The sequence below is a fragment of the Syngnathus scovelli genome, chromosome 9, assembly GCF_024217435.2.
Source record: "Syngnathus scovelli strain Florida chromosome 9, RoL_Ssco_1.2, whole genome shotgun sequence".
Classification (NCBI taxonomy): domain Eukaryota; kingdom Metazoa; phylum Chordata; class Actinopteri; order Syngnathiformes; family Syngnathidae; genus Syngnathus; species Syngnathus scovelli.
In genome coordinates, this window is record NC_090855.1 from 6,433,296 (window position 1) to 6,453,093 (window position 19,798).

A 19,798-nucleotide genomic window follows, 5' to 3' on the forward strand; every position below is an offset into this window, starting at 1 on the left:
AGATTCACTACAACTCAAAATTTAGCACAGCATTGTAAATGCTGAGTAAAAATATCATTCAAAAAGTGATTGTTTCTAATGTTAAAAAAGTAACAGATGTTGAGGAGATATGCTCGATGAGATGATCGCTTGGACCATTACCCTTCAAAAAAAAAAATCAAAATATGCATGTATTTCATCTGAGACTTTAGCTGTTATTCAGGGCATTAACTCCAGTAAACAGAAACATCCAACACTTGCTGCAAGACTTGCCTGTAATTTCTTTGTACATTTCTGGTGTGTTTACTACATTGAAAAGCAACCCAGGACTCCCGAAAGAACCTAAAACCCAAGTCAGTCTGATCAAGGTGTTGTTGGAGTGAAAGGTTGAAGTATCCCACAGAGCGTGTCCAGAAACATGAAAACAGCAGGTTTCCACTACCAATAGTTTGTACAAAGGCACGCCAACGCGCAAAGCAGCACAACACGATAACAGATGAAAGAAAGAAAGCTAATTAAAATTCCATTTGTCATGCTGTCTGTTGATCATTTTATCTATATCCTTTACACCACTATCAAAGGGTGTGATTTCAAACGAATACGTCAGTGTACTAAAAATCTTTTCCCCAGGAAGGACCTATCCTTAAAATTCAATTAACACTGTTTGGAAATAAACATGGGAATTCTATCATCTTAATACGGATTTGCATGCTCTCATTTTTTTCTCCACACCGAAGAAGCAAATCTGAAATGGAAAAGGAAATGTGAATATCTCCTCTTCCAAGTGTTTCAGTCCTCGTTCAGATTTAGCATAAAATTAAAGCGAAACAAAAGGGAGACTGCTTATCTTTGTGTTCGATGTCTTTTCTGTACATCTTGCTCATTTACTGTACTTTGCATACATCTGCAGCTGAATTCTTCAAATGAGCCCCTGAACTATAGACTGGGAGAATTAGGTTTGCTGCCTTGTGGCTGATGAGAATTCAGCTGGTTATTCAATAAAAACGTTAAATACCATGTAATAGAATTATCTTTTGAATTGCCAAATTAGTTAATTAGCATCGACAGTCTTAACTGCTGAGTTCACATGCACACAAAGTGTTTTTGCAACAGGTTTTCAAGTAGATATGTTTATATTTTGTAGATTTCTCCATACTGCCAGTGGATTTGATTTTTTTCTTTTGTAATAATACGGCTTATGATATATATATTTTTTCATATTAACGGGTTAAGTTGCCCAAGATCTTGCGTTGCAATTTAAGTGTTGCTTAGAACACAGGTAAAAAATGTTTCAAATACTCTCACAAGAAGTTAAGTCATTTAGGCTTGTACTGCAGCAAAAAAGAAAAATGCTCAAAATGGTTAAAAGGCTAGCCAGCAAAATCTTGACTGCAACCAATCACTGCATTTCTCTCTTTCGCTCGCTCGCTCTCTCTCCCACTCTCATTCCATCTTTCATTCTCTCCTTGGCTAGTCATAGTTATTCATTAGCTTCAGCCCCTATGGCAATGAGAGTCTTTAACCTCCATTAGATCTAATGTTGATATGTTTCCCTAGCAAAGTGCCAAAACAATTAACACCCCTTCTCACATTTCTCTCCCCTTGGCCCCTAACCACATCAAAACCCGGGCCCACCCGTTCATTACCTACCTCTGAGAATGCCCCTGGGAAGTAAAAAGTCAGATATGTGGCTGTTGTCTTTTGGATGGTAAGCAGTAAAGAAGCCAGAATGACACTGGTCCACAATAATTAAGTGGCGTTTCCGTAAAACTCTGCCACAGTGTGGTTACGATGGCTATTCATCTCGGATACTTATCCAGAATGAAATAATCTCAAGAGTATTTTGACATGTTTTTCACAATGCAATTCATTCAAGTGGGTATGCAATGACCACAGTAACTATGCACCAATGAATGAGGGCTCGTCGTCTTCACCCTGTGGCATCGGAAGCCCTCATTGAAAATTCTACTTGCTGGCAACATTTCTCAGCATCCAAATGCTTGTAGCTTTCAAGGGCATAAAAATGTAATTAAAAAGTACTTATTGTTTGTAGGACCACATCACACTTACAAAGATTGCAAACCGTTTTGAAAACTGGCATGGACTTGGGCCCAGGGGTAACAAAATCCATCCAAGTGTTTAGCTGTCAAGTGAAAACTGTCATGACCTTGTGAGACCCAGAATAGGCCTCTTTTATGATCCAGGAAATTCCTCGTTTCCTTACCTATAGGTGTGGTGCAGTTGTCTGTGTATCGAATATCTGACTTTAACACCACTGCTTCTCTGACTTGCAGCCACCGCTTAATACTTTGGGCGCTGTGACGCAGGTTATGTGTTCGTTGGGAGAAGTACTTATGAGCAGTGCTAACAAGGGGTCTGGTGGCTTGTTTTATTCAATTCATTTTCAACTAATCTCTTCTCCTCAAGGGGGGAAGGACTTTGGGTTTCAACACTTAATTTGATAATCTATGTGAAAGGCACAAAAGGGACATTCTGCAGATTCTTGACCTTTCCTCAACTTTGGCACTACCAGAGGCAGGAAAGGGGTATCTTTCACCACAGTTATTAGTTCACAGAAACACCCTTGACCTCTGCGGTGGTAGCCAACCATCAACATAACTGCTGTTATTGTAATACAGGTTCACTATGACTTCTATTGGAGTCATTCAAGTCTGTATTTGGACTCACAGGCAGCCTGAGTTCATGCATTATTGGATCTACTAGGGGAAACATATATGTGTAAGTGTCTGTATCAGCGAGTAGACAGATGTATGCACTTTATATTAAAATATAAATTACTGCTAATATTTTGGTGTACATCCCCTGACATAGCACATCAAATAATTAAAAAAAAATATTTCCTACAAAATAAAATACGTTTTAAAAATATTTGATTTTGTAAACAACATGACGTATCATGTTTTGGATTTTTATATTAGCCTTAACGAAAATAAATAACATACCTATACAAGATGTTCTTTATTTGATTGTTTAAGTGAGAAGATAAAATTACAGCCGATAAGAACTATTCCATGCTGAGTACGTAATAGAACAATTAGGTTGACTTACACAGTCGCTGGATGTGGCCATTAAGGCATAACAGCTAATGAAGTGCCTCCTGGAGATTTACATGATAAAAGTATCAGATATGGGAAGCCGCAGGATTTTCTGCATTGTCACAGACTGGGCTGTAATCACATCTTTAACGTGTTGTAAAAAGAGAGAGAGAGAGAGATTCCATTGCGATAGTAGCTGGAAGAACACTGATTAATTGGAATGTTGAAAAACTTGATTTGGTCTGTTATTATGATCAATTATTATTATTATTATTATTATTATTATTATTATTATGTTTTTGTCACAAGTATTAATATAAAATACTTGGCCTTAATGTAACCATGCAACTACAAAAATATTATGATAGGGTGTTTTTTTCAAATTTTATTTTTGAATTAATTTGAAACTATTAGACCCCCCCCCCCCATTTTTTTTTCTCCCTTTCACGCCTACCTTCATATTTGACCACCCGCCCCCCACCCCATCACCGCGCACATTTCCAGCGGGTTATCGCAATTGCCATTCCCCCCCCTTCTTTCTGATGTGTTACCAGATTACCATCAGTGGCCCTCAGATATTTTTTTAACAGATCCTCGGCGCTCGGCAATATCCACTCGTAGCCATCTGGTGCAGATCAGAATCTAGTGACTTCTTGGGCTTCACTCGTTAAAGGTTTTTAAATCTAGATCATTCACTTGGGATTTGCGTGCTATATGAATGAAATATATATATATATATATATATATATATATATATATATATATATATATATATATATATATATATATATATATATATAAAGGTGAATGCGCATATGTCAGGGCATATGAAAGGGCAGAGAAGAGGTTCGTATGCGCACTTTGGATTTCCTTTTTCCCCCGTGTGCTGGAAATTGGATAAACGGTTCAAGAGGGAGGTAAAATCTATCCTACTTTTTTTTTTTTTTTTCTCTCATGGACCTTCGATTCTAATTCATTAAGTGTATTATGCACCACGTGGTTATAGCCAAACTATTGAAAGTATTCCGGCAGATATAAACGGTATTCGGGGGCTTGTATAGACTTTGCAGTCTGGTGTTTCTTTGAGTTTGTCCCTGCAGCTTTTTTTTTTTTTTTCATTCCTTTTGAAAGCAGCGAGAGAAAAAAATGTGAAGTGGCTCTGCTGTTACAAAGGACAACAACAATCTGCTTTAAGTTCACAAAACACACACACACACACACAAAACACACACAGATAGAGAGTGCGAGAGTAGGAAGAGGAGGTGGTGTGTGTGTGCGTGTGTGTGTGTGTGTGTGTGGGGGGGGGTGATTAATGCAGTGGTCAATTAAAAATGTAACAATAATAATAAATGATAAAATAACAGAATACATATTTTAACTGAGCACGTGTAAGACATTTTGCGTACAATATTGAATTATATTTAACTGAATTAGTTGCTATAATTATATAACGTCCGTAGTTGTGAATGCGTTCGATAATAGACTTTTATATCCTGAGGGGAAAAAATGACTGTAATAAGTCAAATACCAGGAATTAAACTAAACATCCCGTGATAAGCAAAAAACTAATTCGTAAAGACGGCTTTGATTTCAATTTAAATGTATTCAAAGTTCCTTCCTCTAACGGGTTTACTTCCCCTGCTGTCGGACAGCTGTAAAATCGCGTCGACAGGTTGTCATACAACAATCAAAGCCGTCGTTGAATGGACTCTAAAGCTTGAACATTTAACATACAATAAGTCCAAACACGGCTGGAGAGAGAAAGGGGGAGTGAGAGGCGCTCGAGCAAGGAAGAGGGGAGAGAGAGCGGCCTCAGCCAATGTGCGCTCACTTCATATTCACATTATCCCACATTGCTCCAAACTAGGAGGAGCTTGTCGGCTCAAGTAGGGGATGCCAATCAAAGCTTCAACTTCAAATTGTATCTGAGAGATCAGCCTGGAGACCTCAGGGCCAGGCGCGTCAGTCTGTGCGCAATTGGTGATCACATCACATCCAAGCGGACTTTGAGCGAGCCAAAGAGAGACGAAGCTGAGATTTAAGAGAGTCCTGTTTCCACTGCCTACCGCTGCATGTCAGTCGTAGCTCTAACTTTGCATTGAACACTTTCCCCTTCAACTCATCTGGTCTGTTTTTCTTCTTTTTTTTTTTTTTAACCTTTGTGCCCACTTTTTTACGCACAGTTTGTGGACGTTCCGCGCAGTGCAGAGCGTCAATCCGGGGGCGGTGGAAGATGTCTTTCCCCCAGCTAGGGTACCCGCAGTACTTAAGTGCCTCCCAGGCTGTTTACGGGAGCGAAAGGGCGGGCGTGCTAACGCCTTCCTCCCGGGGAGGGAGCACCGAAATCGGAGGGAGTCCGTCAGCCACCGCCGCGGCCGTCACGTCCGTGTTGGGCATGTACGCCAACCCGTACGCGCACAACTACAGTGCTTTCCTACCTTACACCAGTGCGGATCTGGCTCTTTTCTCACAAATGGTAAGAACTTGTGTTTAAATGTTCGATAATTCCGCCCGGGGTAAACTCAAAACTGTTTTTAAGTGTGACAGATGAACTAGATCCATGCAAAATAAAAAAATAAATTAAAAATAAAACCTAACCAACTGCTAAAAAACAAAACTAAGAAAAACAAAGTAAATAATGTCAAACGGTTTTGTGTTCGCGATTGACATTTTTTTCTTCAGTACAACCATACTTGTAGCATACTTAATAATTTAACCCGTTAACCAATGACAAAATAATAAGAGGTCAGATGATTTTGTTACTAAATGAATTATAATAATAATAACGATAATTGCAACACTACTACTACTAATAATAATAAATAATAATAATACTACTAATAATAATGGTAGCCATGAAATGTCAGAATTATCTCAACCACGTTGGTGTTCATAGGTTTTTGATGTAAAACAATGTGGTTAAGTGCTGAAAAAATAGTTATTTTCAAGTTTTGATTGAACTTTTGGCAAATTATTTGTATGTGTGTATTCTCTTGTGTGTTTCTGTAAATTACAACTGCCGTGCATATTTCTGAGATAATTATTATAACAAAATAATATTCAAATTAAAAAATGCAATATGTGAATAAATACATTGCTTAATGAACGCATGAAAAACATTTGCCAAAACAGATGAAAAAGGGGATAATTATTTTTAAATGCTTGAGTTGATGTGTATCACAATATTTAAAAACAGCTTAGATTTTAGCCTATTGTAATTGCTTTACAAATTGTCCTGCTCTGACAGACAAAAAGAACTTGAGAAAAGTTTTGAGCACTCGTGGAAGTTTGTTGTGTACACATGCATGGAGTACAATAAAGGCAGCATTCTTCCATTCTATATGTTTAGGAAGTTATTCTTATTTCTCTCATGCAACTTTAATTACATATGTCACAGGGAAGCGTGTGCTACATTTGTAGTTATTTAAAATAATAATATAATCATGACACCCGTTATTCCTTCTTAAGGGATCCCAATACGACTTGAAAGACAGTCCTGGCGTCCACCCTGCCAGCTTCGCAGCTCACACCTCTCCTGCCTTCTACCCATATGGTCAATTCCAGTACGGGGACCCCGCCAGACCTAAGAACGCAACACGGGAGAGCACCAGCACCCTGAAAGCCTGGCTTAACGAGCACCGAAAGAACCCTTATCCCACTAAGGGGGAGAAGATCATGCTGGCAATCATCACCAAGATGACCCTGACGCAGGTCTCCACCTGGTTCGCTAACGCCAGGAGGAGACTGAAGAAGGAGAACAAGGTGACATGGGGGAGCAGGAGCAAAGAGGACGGGGAGGACGGCAATTTATTCGGCAGCGGGGACGAGGCAGAGAAAAATGAGGATGAGGAGGAGATTGACTTGGAGAGCATAGATATAGACAAAATAGATGATAACGACGGGGATCAGAGTAATGAGGATGATGATGATAAATCCACCGACGGGGGCACGAGGGAGCACAGAGGCGATGGGGACGCAGAGGGAGCGCTGGACAGCTTGGAGAAAAGACGGGCCTTCAGCCTGCAGGGCCACGAGGCCTTGGACAAATCAAAAAGCTCCATTTCAGTACATCCAGGCTGCAAAGACAACACGGACGCTACCAGCAACACCACACGGGTACTTTCTCCCGACAGACCTGGGGGCTTCCCCTTGCCCTCAAACAATAAGCCCAAAATATGGTCGTTAGCGGAAACCGCTACGACACCTGACTCTTCGGCCCAGAAACCCACATCTCCTTCTGGACCAGTGCCCCCCTCTCACCCTCAGATCCAGGCCCACCCCGCCTTCCTCCCAAGCCACGGACTGTACACTTGCCAAATTGGAAAGTTCCACAACTGGACGAACGGGGCTTTTCTGGGTCAGAACTCCCTGCTCAACGTGAGATCCTTTCTAGGGAGTCACCATCACCACCACCAACACCAAAATCACCACCTGGCGCCCCAGCAGCAGCCGACGTCAGTGGTGGTGTCCCCGCTAGCAGCTGCTGCGGCCCTCAGCCAAGACAGCAAGGCCCCAATGGACAGTCCCAAACACATAGGTGAGAACATGGCAACATAACTCCTAGAATAGGATCTGACAGCAAACTCGTTGCAATAAACATATGGGCCCAACATTAGTTTATTATAAAAATAATCTCACTGCGTCAGGGATAACCAAAGGGAAAATCTGTCAAGTGATTGATGTTAATATTATTTTCTTTTAGAACATGAAAATGGTGTACGATGCGATTCACCTCCAACACCAACCCTGAAGCCTTCTTTTCGACCCCTTCATGACAGGTGAGATTTTAAAAAAATGCGCTGTTAAAAAAATAATTATTTAAAAAAAACTAATTTTATCGTGACAACTAAAATTATAAGTATTTGTATTCATGAAATAGAAGGTGTTTCATTAAATATGCATGCCAGTTTTAGATTGTGGTAAATACATAGCACGGATAATTAGCAGACAAATAATGTGCAACGGGATAGGAAAAAACGACTCGAAAGTAAAACAAATAAAGCACAATTTGCTTTGCGAGTGACAGGGGTCTTGACTCTCATCCCACACCCCCTTTAATTCCTTGCCCTGCGGGGATAGTGTGGCTACTTATCAAGTCACCGAGTAAAACGGGCTCTGTCTGGGCTGTGCTTTCGCTAAAGACCCCTGGGAGTCCCGGAGCCCATGGGAGCACTCTCACGGAAAGAGGGAAGAAAAAGGTTTACCTCTGTTTCAAGTACAAAATAGCCCCCTTCCCCACCCATGGCAGAAAAATCATATTTGATTCATTAGAGTTGAGCTTGCATTTTTCTTTTTAAGCAGGTTTATTATTATTATTATTATTATCATCATTATTATTATCATTATTATTATCATTATTATTATCATTATTATTATCATTATTATTCATGCAATCGTGTTTTATTATATTCAGATCATCCCTGCCTTCCAGCGCCAGGAGTCCACAGGATGCTACACAACGGGTCCTCACTGCTCTCTCTTCGGCTTGAGTTTTCTATCTTTCTTTTCCTTTTTTTGTTTGGTGTGTGCTTGAAAAGAAGACGACAAAAAAGACTGCACCTCCCAAAAAGGACAATGAGAAATTATGAAGCAGCGTTTAGCATTCAGTCTTTGCAGTTGGTACAGAGCAAATGGCGTTATTTGGTAATATCCTGTGGATGGAGAAATGGATGTTGTTGTGCAGCCTATAATCGCACCTATAATGTTAATCTATCTCCCAATTTTACCCAAAGACACGGGGTCATTTTTGGTAGGCTTTTTACGTTGTTGTTATTATTAATATAATATTATTATATCTTGTGTTTATGGTGTCCTTCTTTAATGTAAATATCATGTGATCTAAATTTGTAAATACGAAACGTTGAAGGAATTTGTCCAGATCGTATATTTTGCCTAATAAACTAAATATTGGAATTATAAGAAAACAGAACGCTTGTATTATTATTATTATTATTATTATTATTATTATTATTATTATTATTATATTATTATTATCATTATCATTATTATTTGTATTATTATTAATACAGACCTATGCCACAGATTATCAATTGAATGTTTATTGGGTGCTGGGAGGAGAAAAATATTGGCAGTCTATAACAGCATGCTTAATTTTATTCAAGTTTTGGAGGAAAGCAGCGTGGATGCATTGAGGTGCTAATAAGTGTCCAGATGGTTGCTAGTGACAGAAAATGGACAGGAGCAGCTGGGAAGGTCATTAAGTAATAATATGGGAACGCCCAGTCCAAACAAAATCAAATGGTTAAAATCTAATCTGTCAGAGGGAGACGTCGATTCGAAGATAAATAATTAATACTTTTTCTTTTCTTTTTTTTTTTATCGGGGGAGGGGCAGACTGACATTGTTGATGTTGGGAGCAGGGTGAGTGCTTGGGGATGTTGTCTGTGCAGAGGCTGATAGTGATCGTTAGACTATAAATCAACTTTGGTACTGCGTCGACGACCAAAACCGTGCATTGACTAATAATAATGGCCAAATTGAGTTTAAGTGAGGGGTGATTTGTGTGTGTGTGTGTGCGTGCGTGTGTGTGTGTGTTTGCGTGTGTGTGTGTGTGTGCAAATTAATGTAAATGCATGTTTGATAAAGCTGTATATATTTTACATCACTTTAATATCGCTCTCAAGTGAAAATACTAATATAGCGTTGTAATTACTTGAATTAAGTTGAACTAGTATTTCAGGTGAGAATCTGTGATTTTTATTGTTCTTGGTGATATTATTAATAATATTATTATATTTTATTTGAAATGATATTTTATTTGAAATGAGCATTCATTTGTATAGTATGGTGACCTGCAAAGTGAACCGCCGTTTAATGGATTTCTTATGGTCGTTGCCTAAAAACAAATCAGTTTTGCTATATCACAGCGACCTCTATAGACAGGAGCTGGAAAAACTTTTTTCAACTTGAAACACATAATAAATAAATAAAAACATGACCATAAATGGAACATTTCAAAGTTGGCAATTTAACTTGAACTTAAAATACTTTAACGTATTTTGATAAAAAGAAAATGCTCAATCAAATAATACATGTACCTCCAAAAAAGTTATTTCCAAACTCAGTATATGTGAGCCATTAAGTCCTTTGGGAGTTTAATTTTGATAATTGTCTTACAGCTCATGACTAAAAAAAATACACATTTTCCAAATTATTTTAATATACATTGTTAAAAATAACAATGCTTATTTAATGTTAAAAGCGAATTACTATTTATGCAGTAACCATATTATTTTCATTTAAAATCAACGGATAATGAGCACCAACATTTATAATAGTACTATGGCTTATGTGTTTGCTATAACTACTGTTTGAAGATATGTTAGTATAATATAGTTTGAGAAAACAGTTATGTTTATAATGCATGTTAGTATAATATTGTTGGCACTAACACATTTAGAAAAACTGACATTCTGACAGTGAGCACACTGACTGTGGGTGAAAAGGGGAATGTCTATGTAGATAAATCTGTGTCACTTAAATGGCTATTGCTTTTGACACAGCCACGACCAAGTTGTAGAATTGACAAAAGGTCATTAAAGGTTGAATAAGGTCATTTTGCTATTGCTGAAAAACACAGCAAAGAAATGGAAAATGTGTTTGTCCAAACACAAAGAATAGCAAATAAACATAAATGTCAACATAAATTATTCACTTTCATATAAGTTTGTTTTTTTAAAACTATAAAACGACAGTATAACTAAGATACACTCTTTTTCTCCTGTATTTTCAGCCATGTCCAAATTACACTAACACTGTTGTGATGACAGGACTAAATTTTGGCAGGTTCACCTAATATGCATTGACACAGTTTTTGGTAACAACATTGCACATTCATACTGTGGCATAAAAGGCAGATGTGTAATTTTCTCAGTTCGGTACGTTCAGTTCTTGCACAATATCGTGTGCCGACTTTTCGGCCAGAAATTAAATAACATCTCTGAGTCCCGTTTATTCCCTTTGTCGTCAAACAGCTTCAGGTTTGAACAAAGACATTAGCTGCAGGCCACAATATTGTGTTCCCATAATATATACAAAATTATTCATTTAGTAAGGGATGTACGGTGGATTGTCTAATGCGTAATGAGCAGGGTTGGAGCTGATAATTAGGCTGTCACTTTCAGCCATTGCTTCCCTATACACCCCGGGCCACAATCCATGGAGAAATAAAGAAAATAAAGAACATGAATTAAAGAGATGAGGACCTAGAGATATGAATTTAAATAAATATATTTATTTAAAGCACTTTCGGGATTATGAGGGATAAATATGCATACGATTATGTCTTTAAGAGACTGAAGCTACTGCTCGAATATTTATCATTTTAGAGGTGTGTTGTAATGGCAAATGTGTTGAAAATATTTTAATTAGACTAAATACGAAGGAAGTGTATTTTAAATCAGATCGCCCATTATTAAAAACAGTATAAAAGAAAACAAGAGCAAACAAATAAATTAAGCCAAGTGGTGACAAGAGCTTTTGTTATTTCCGCACAAGGACTGAGTGCTGAAACATAGGAGATATGGAAATTATGGCTCAAGCAAAGACAATAACTTGTTGACCCTAAAACAATTTAGCATTCTGTCACAGGCTGTCCCCCCCCATGTTACCACTGTCCTTTGTTGGCGAACAAGGACCATCTCCCCCTGCAACTGAGACATGTCATAGTGTGGCAATCCATTCATTTTAAGGCTGAATTGTGTTGGTCTGTGTGTCTGTGTGTGTCTGTGTGTGTGTGTGTGTGTGTGTGTGTGTCATAGAGACTGAAGGGGGGGGAAAGGTGACTGCACGGGGAGGAAAGTTTATCACTGTCTTGTCTTTTTTGGCAGCACAACAGACTCGACCCCTTGTTGTCCAACACAAATGTCTTTCCCTCTTCCTCTCCCTCCTCTCCTCTTTCAATCACCCCCTTTTTCACTTAAACATCCCGTTTGTCTATCCTCAAGGATGCCCGCCCATATCTCCCCCCCTCTAATCCATTTATCTGCTTTCATGAGTGCACTACTGGTTGAAGGCCGACACAAAAGCCGCCTCAGCGTGGCCCCGGCAGTGGGAAACAACAACAACAAGCAACAAAAAGTTAGCTGCAGCCACAGCAGGGCCGCTATGGAACGCAGATCGATGTCGTTTTCTGCCCCCTTTTTTGCCTTGTTGTTTATGTGACACAATGGCAGTAAAAGGAACGGATGCCTTGGTCACAGGCTTTTCTTTCCAGAAGTGGTATGCTGCTGTAAGACACGCACGCCTGCCAATGGAGGAGGTTGGAGAAAGGGGAGAGAATGTGCGAGGTGTTCTCGGCACAGCGACACTCAAACACAAATAGAAACACGGAGCAGACTTGCCCGAGTGCTCGTTCAACAACTCAATGACAACTCAACAACCCATGTAGACCCCTGCTGACACAAAAGCCTGGCCTGGCATCGAGATACCGTACACTTGAAAATAAACAGTCTCTCGCTCATGTTGTTGTGTGGTTATCTTTTATGCGGCCACCCAAAGTGACGTTCTCATGTTTTGATCGAGCAAGAAAGACGTTACAAAGCAAGGCAGAGAGACTAAAGTTTTCCGCGTCTCAGATGAACATTCTTTCTGACTCTAAATCAAGAACGCAACAAAGCTTTTTTCCACTCTTCAATGATACAATATGCTTATTTGGCACGCAGTCAATGCACTGCGCCAAATGCTGGGACATTAATTGGCAGGCCGAAAATCCCAAATATTCTGCTTGAATGTGATGTATAGTTAAAATCTATTTTAAGAGACCTCACTTGAACATGGAGATTCATTATTATCTTCTTGTTTGCTACATGTTTGTTGATCAAAGTTGTTTCCTAGTGTCTGTTTGTTAAAAAGGGGCACTGACAGTCCAACAAGCACATAAGAACCCTCGTGTTCGGAATGGCAAAATCCGGGCAAGCTTCTGTTCCATTAATGATTCCAACAAGCAATTAAAGCAGGTTTGAGGCAAGTTCTCCTTCATGATACGTACACAACAGCACCACAGGATCAGCTAGCACTATATTTAGGGAAGGGAGAATGTATTGTGATGATTACTTCATGCACACAGGCATTCTCATTGTTTTGGAGGATCAGAATTATTTTTGCCTTAATTATCCATCAGTTCGGATCATGTTCTTGAGGGGGGTTTGTAATCATAGAGATATTTATAGCTATTCATTGTCTCTCTGTAATTACATACTCATCAGAAGAGAAGTTTTTACATGTAGCATTTGTTTCAAAACATCAATTAGACAGACGGCATTGTTGTTGTGATCGCTTTGAAGTGAATTCCCTCCCCAAACACATTTTGACAAAGTTTTATTCTCTGTGATCGTACTTTTCTTTATTAGGAGAGGGGTTGTTTCACAATGTTCCTTCAAGCTTGGATGGATTACTGATGCAGCTTGACATTGGTTATAGGGCTATTGTAATTTCATTCAAGTCATAAATAACGGAACATCGTGACTCCATTCTATGCCTTTGCCTTTAAAGTTGTGGATTGTGTCATCAAATTAAGTCAAATGAAGAACTAACACGTTCATATCAATAAGTTAGGTGCCATTGTGCATGTATTAAAACCGGGAGCCCTGCACTGCTTTTTCCAGTCTTCGCAAACATTTCCTCTGTGACAGACAATAAAGTCCGAATTTTCCTGCCTTCCTTTCTGATGTCATGCCATTGTGGTTTAGGCTAATTCCCGGGGCTGTACAAAGTGGAGTGCGGCCATATGAAGTATCATACCACAGCTGCGGCTAAAACACAGGAATTTCCCTTAAGTGTAGGATCCACTCACAGCACATATGTTGTGCAGAAGGTGGCACCTAATACAGTGCAACATCTTTGTCAATAAAAAAATGAAATATTTGCTCTTGGACTTGTATACCCTATCAATGTGTGCATAGGTGTGATTTGCTATATATTTCCTAATATCACAATAATAGTTTATAGATTTGTTTCACTTTATTAAATTTGAGTACAATTATTTAAGCCTTAAACATGTAGATCAAAGCTGTGTGATGTATAAGTTCTATATTATTTTTTATTTTCCATTATTAGTTTTTTCGAGATTATTTATGAAAACATTTATCTCTAATTTCCACTGTCTTAATAGACAAGTGGAACAAAACGAGAGTGTTAATAATTTAAAACACAACATTTACAATTCAGTCCAATAAAAAAGGAAATTCCCTGATATTCAGAACTTGTTAAATCTTTCTTTCAAATATTTTAGCCATGAAAGGAATGTTGTAAATCTAAATTGCCACCACCTTGCCGAGACGAGGTTATGGACACCAGCGCCACATCCCAATGCCAGTTATGAATTATTTCTACTGCAAGGAAACTTAAGCTGTATTACACCAACCATGCCCTTGCCCAGAGCAGACAATTACAATGTCAGATGCTGTCACCCGGTGTACTGTAGCTAGTACATCCAATGCCGGGTCACCTGCCAGTGCTGAAACAGAAGAAGAGCAGGACAAGAGCACAATGTGTTGGAAATATCACTTCACACAAGCCGGGACTCAGCAGCCAGGATACGTCGCAGTGATACCGTTTGCCTCTGCTTGAACCGGAGGCTCTTTCTTCACGCCTGACGTTGCCCTGTACAGTACCCCGTGTAATGTTAGCCCTGTCACACGGCGCAGAATGCAAAAAAAGTTTCGACAGAAGCCAGCAATGTCAAATATTAACTGAAAAGCTATCCACCAGAACAGGTGCTTTGGCTGTGTTAATACACGTCATGCAAATTCAGTGGGGAAAGGCCAACTTTTATTCTCCCCCAAGGATCCAGTTTGTAATCTTCAGAGTAAATCATTTATGGGAAACTATGCGTTGGTATGAGAATGCAAGAACAAAGATTTATGATCGGCTTTAAAATACATCTTAAGAATATGATCCAAATATGTGGAGTCATTCCAATGTTTCACCAATAATTGTTTCACACTGACATTTTTGCAATTAGTTCTCTACGCTTTGTGTTAATACTAATTTGTTGTACAATGTTTTGACGAGAAATAATGACTTATGGATGTGTTGCGGTCGGATAGATTTCTCTGGGAACAACAAACATTCTGGTTGTGTGTTGACAAAATTCTTGGTTTGCAGTCCTACAGGATTGCATGCGGTTGACAATCTTTAGTCTTTTAACAGTGGTTGGATAGAACTCTGTAAAATCACGCCACGTCCAAACTGCTCAGCTAATATATTCCAAGCAGAGTCCTCACAAGGAGTCATCATGGCTATACGTGACTTCAGACTGTTGTTCTCAATAGATACTATAAAATATGTATGAACTGTTATTAAGACCATGTGAATCATAGGAACAAAAGGTTTTTTTCAGAGCAAATCATGTTCACATCAAAGTTCAAAAATACATCTCCACATCTTGAGTAAATGCCATCGCCTTTTCTCTGTGATCCGTCTGAGCACATCTGTGGCCAATACCGTCTAACATGTGGTCAGCTCAGCTTGTACTTGCTTTCTTCAACAGCAACAATGCCATCCGACCCTTCACTGAGAGCGCAAGGTACACTATATTGATAAATTAGTAGGTACACGATTTTTAATTCATTAAACAACTTTTCAAATGCACCAAGGGAGTTTAAGAAATCAAGTCCCACAGGGTCAAACTATCACTCCCATAAAAAACTAAACATTGGAACACATTAAAAACAAAGTAGTTAACTGCTGTTACTATCAAAATGTCAGAACAATAAAACACACGAATGAAGAAGGTGCAATGAAAAAGAGAAGATGTTTATGGTGATGCTAGAGAACAGTATTTATCTTACTCATACCACCAAGCAAAAACAAATAATAATAATGAGCAATGGACAACTCGTGAATTGGTGCACTTGTAAGTCAAGGTAGTGCCGTACTGAATTGTAAGACTTGAGTGTTCGTCATTCTGGATTCCACTCTTCTTACAAACATGTCTACATTAGATATATAAGGCAGTTATTTTGTTCAGACAAATTAAACGTTTTTAGATGTTACCAGCTGACAGTTTCAAATGTCTCTCCAGTCTTCCTCAGATGAGGAAGAAAAAAAAAATAAAAAATAAAAAAAATATATATAGGGCATGAAAAGTTCCAACACTTATTTCAATGAAAACCAATTTAAGCTCAAGAAAATTGAGAAAAAAAAACAGCTTAATGCTCAGTTTGCATGTACAGTGCATATCACTGCTCTACTGAAAACTGCCATTTTTTTCATCTAATGAAAACCATTTGCCTTGCCGAACTGAGATTCACGTGACTCACAGTTCGTATGTAGAATCAGATGAGCAATTTGTTTTACTGAGTTTCAAGCAGATGTTTAGTTTCCATCGACATCCAAGATCATCCAACATCTCTTAAAGTAGCTTGCTTTATACAAAGCACAAAAATTACTTGCAACCTTAAAGTGAGCAAAAATAATCTCTCTCAATGAAAGCTTACTGAAAACTGTGAACTGGCAATAAAGTGGGAATCTCTCTCGCAGTAACAAAGGTTATATTGGTGTCGTTGAGATTGTTGTGCATTGAGTTTTGCCAACTGTTGGCATGTGGCAGGGGCACTGACAACTGGACTTATCTCAACATCCAAGTTCTCAGCAGGCCATCCTCTGCATGCTATTGGCTTGTCCAATGTTACAATGTCTGCTTCTGGAAGTACGGTGCAATTGGAGAGAAGAGATGGCTAAATAGTTGGCGAGGAAGTGGAGCATCTCTGTCCAGCCTGTGCGCCTAGCTTACCTTCCCTCTCTCTCTCGCTCTCTCACCTCTCATGTATCCTTTGCTTAGGTTACGAAGGCGCTTGCTGAGAAAATCTTTCTGAACTCCCGGGTCTGTCTGCTATGCTCGGGCTGCTTAAAAACCTGCCAGTGTAACAGCTGTCTATGGACTCGGCCCCGGATAAAGCACTTGAAAGTGGTACGACTTACACCATAGGGTGGGGCTTTATGAGGGACCCTCCTGTGTGGCGGACGCTGCTGGGGCTGTTAATTGGCACGCTCTAAAGTGCTGTATATCTGCCCTTCATCATACCAGCCACAGGCGGAGGCAGAGGGGAAACCCAAATAATTTATCCAGCACTTGTGATTCGGGTTCACTCCATTGACACTACTTAATTCTATAAAAAATACTCCCGTTTGCAATTTCCCTCATCACTTAAAACTGCACAATGTAAGTATTTAAGATAAACATTAGTCAACATTTATTTATGTATTTGTTTGTTTGTTTATGTATTACCTGATGGTTATGTGATGTTTTCCTCTATCGGAAAGAAGTTTTGAAGCACCATTATAAGGGGCATGACTTGGTCCGCAAACACAGCTCATGAACCTATGCACTTAGCAAATATGGCGCTCATATGACAAATTGATTTACACAAACTACATCAAGTTTCTGCCATTGCAACACATGAGGCACACATAAAAGACTGTCTAAAACCCAGCTATCAGCACATACCAGTGGATGACATATAGCGCACTTCTCGCAAACAAAAAGATTCGTTGAGAGCACTAAATTTGAATAAATTGGACACAGAAATAAAGAAATCCTATGAATTATAGGAGTACTACAAATTAGAAAAAGAAAAGATTATAAAATAAGGAGAAAAGGAAGTGCAGGATGAAGACCAGCGAAAAAAAATAGTAACAGAAGCTTTCGAGTGGATGAGCCGCCCATAAGGTTGCCAGATGAGCTTCAGCTTAACCGCAATCCTTCGAACTGAGACAAACATACGCCTCTATCTCCTGTATGCCTTCCACAGACGCCCCTAAATGATTGTAAACATTAATTCTGAAGAAAAGGGAGGCTTCCCAGGGGCCACTTCTGGATCACACTACTTCTGTGCTGGTGTGAGATAATCACCAGCAGATAATGTTCAGTTTGTCAAGACATTTCCAAGGAGTGACTTCACTCCACATCACGTTAGGGTGTTTCAAATGAGCCTTGGCAAATGGTTACGAATAGAGTACAAACCTGGAGATAAATGCCAGATATTTATGCTTGTGGCTTCATTGGCGCTGACAGTAACATTCCTCAGTTTTTGTGGGTGACGAAAAGAATTAAATGTTAGAAAAAGACTCATTATATCCCATAGCACTACATACATCAAAACAATTTAGTCAGTTGCTAGTATAATTTCTGTGGCCACTTAATTACAACCCTGCTATCAATTAACCTTCACTTAATACTAATAACTTGTGTTTACAGTTTAAAGACTAAAGTGATTTCAGATATTTAGTATTTCTACACGCATTGGACATGTTAGAATATATTTGAATATATTGCTGCCTACAAAGGGTAGAGACAGGATGCCCAATTCTTTAGTCAAAATTTTCATTAATATGTTACTTGTCTTTATGGTAATTTTTTAGGCTCAATCATGTAGAGATTTGTAGAAATAAGAGGGATTTTACAATCTAATTTAGAGCACAGTGAAAAACTATTGTTTCTATTCATAAACAAGGAGATCAATCTGAGAGTCTATTTTGTTTGTTCTCTTTCTGTTGATATAGCCTGAAGTAACTTATATGTGAAAGAAACACTCCAGGTGTTTACATTTTTTTCTCTGAGGATTTTTTTTTTTTTTTTCATTCCTCTGTATCAGCTAATTACTTACTGATTTGACACCAAACAAATCCCAACCTCTCTGGGTTTACATTAAACAGGCCGCGGCTCTGTGGTGTGTTTTTTTTTTTTTTTCTTCTTCTCAGATGAAACATTGCATATGTCACATTGGGTATGCGTTTCCTTTTGTGCTTTTTTTCTGTGCCTTGACAAGCACCTTGGTTTGTTTGAAGTCTCATTTATTTGACTTAGGTATCAGCTTCAGAATTGATTAGGCTCCGCTTTCAAACACCTACAGAACATTGTTGCTTTAGACATTTGGAGGCAAGTTCCTCCTTTCCCGAATCTAATTAAAGACATAGCACGTCTTGACATTATTACCATTTTCAAGGGAATACAAGAGGAAACGAAACATAAACACTCTGGACATGTGAAAGGAGGTATCCTATTCAAACTTTCACCTTCTCTCACTCTTTTTTTTAACATTGCTTGAAAATAGAAACCTGGAGTTTGTTTAGGTTTTCATCTCCAGGGATTGAAAACATTTGGCCTATGTATTTAATTGCTAAACTTGCCGTGTCCCGGCTGCTGAAGGTCTACAAAGGTCTTTGCAGCAACGTTTTGAAAACTAGTATCTTTAGGAAACATACAGTATTTCTGGACAACAGAGTTGAATGTCTTGAACAAGGTCTTTAATTGTTTGAGAAACCGTCATACACTGAAGTGAATGTCCCACAGTGTGATGCGATTAGAATCCTCACACTCTATCAAATTAAACAACCATCTAATTAGATTACACACCGAATTCTGTGTGATGCTGAACACCATCAACTTCATATTATTTTTGTTCCACGTTTATATTACTCAGTGCTCTGACTTATTATGAGAGCCAAAACATTCATGAAGAGAGAGATCATGTTTAGTGCTCAAATATGTCCCGTATATTTACATAAATGTGAGGTACTTGTTATTAGGTCATCCTGTGGGAGAGAATTAATATCAGAGTGTTCAAGAATATCAACAACTGAAAAATTCAGTCTGGAACAGAGGCCTTTGTAAACAACATCATTATTTTGAGAAACCTTTTGACGCTGAGAACCTTATTAAATAGTGTTGTAATAATTTTGATATGGAATGTAGAGTAAAAAAAGAAAGGAAGGAAATGAAATGTAGGAATTTGTTTAAG

General features: G+C 38.7%; 2 protein-coding genes across 2 annotated transcripts in view; one reads left to right on the plus strand and one right to left on the minus strand.

The window, feature by feature from the left end:
• Positions 1-19,798, minus strand: part of irx2a (iroquois homeobox 2a) — a 209,656-nt gene that overhangs the window by 90,268 nt on the left and 99,590 nt on the right. The window lies entirely within an intron of this gene.
• Positions 4,896-8,732, plus strand: irx1a (iroquois homeobox 1a). Its single transcript, XM_049729564.2, has 5 exons — positions 4,896-5,109; positions 5,219-5,511; positions 6,504-7,572; positions 7,738-7,813; positions 8,449-8,732. Exons 2-5 carry the CDS (start codon positions 5,269-5,271, stop codon positions 8,522-8,524), a joined length of 1,464 nt encoding a protein of 487 aa, XP_049585521.1. The 5' UTR covers positions 4,896-5,109; positions 5,219-5,268; the 3' UTR covers positions 8,525-8,732.

Coding starts and splice junctions, on each gene's coding strand:
- irx1a (XM_049729564.2), top strand. CDS start 5,269: ATGTCTTTCCCCCAGCTAGGGTACCCGCAGTACTTAAGTGCCTCCCAG. Junction 5,512..6,503: donor TGGCTCTTTTCTCACAAATG/GTAAGAACTTGT, acceptor TTCCTTCTTAAG/GGATCCCAATACGACTTGAA. Junction 7,814..8,448: donor TTTCGACCCCTTCATGACAG/GTGAGATTTTAA, acceptor TATTATATTCAG/ATCATCCCTGCCTTCCAGCG.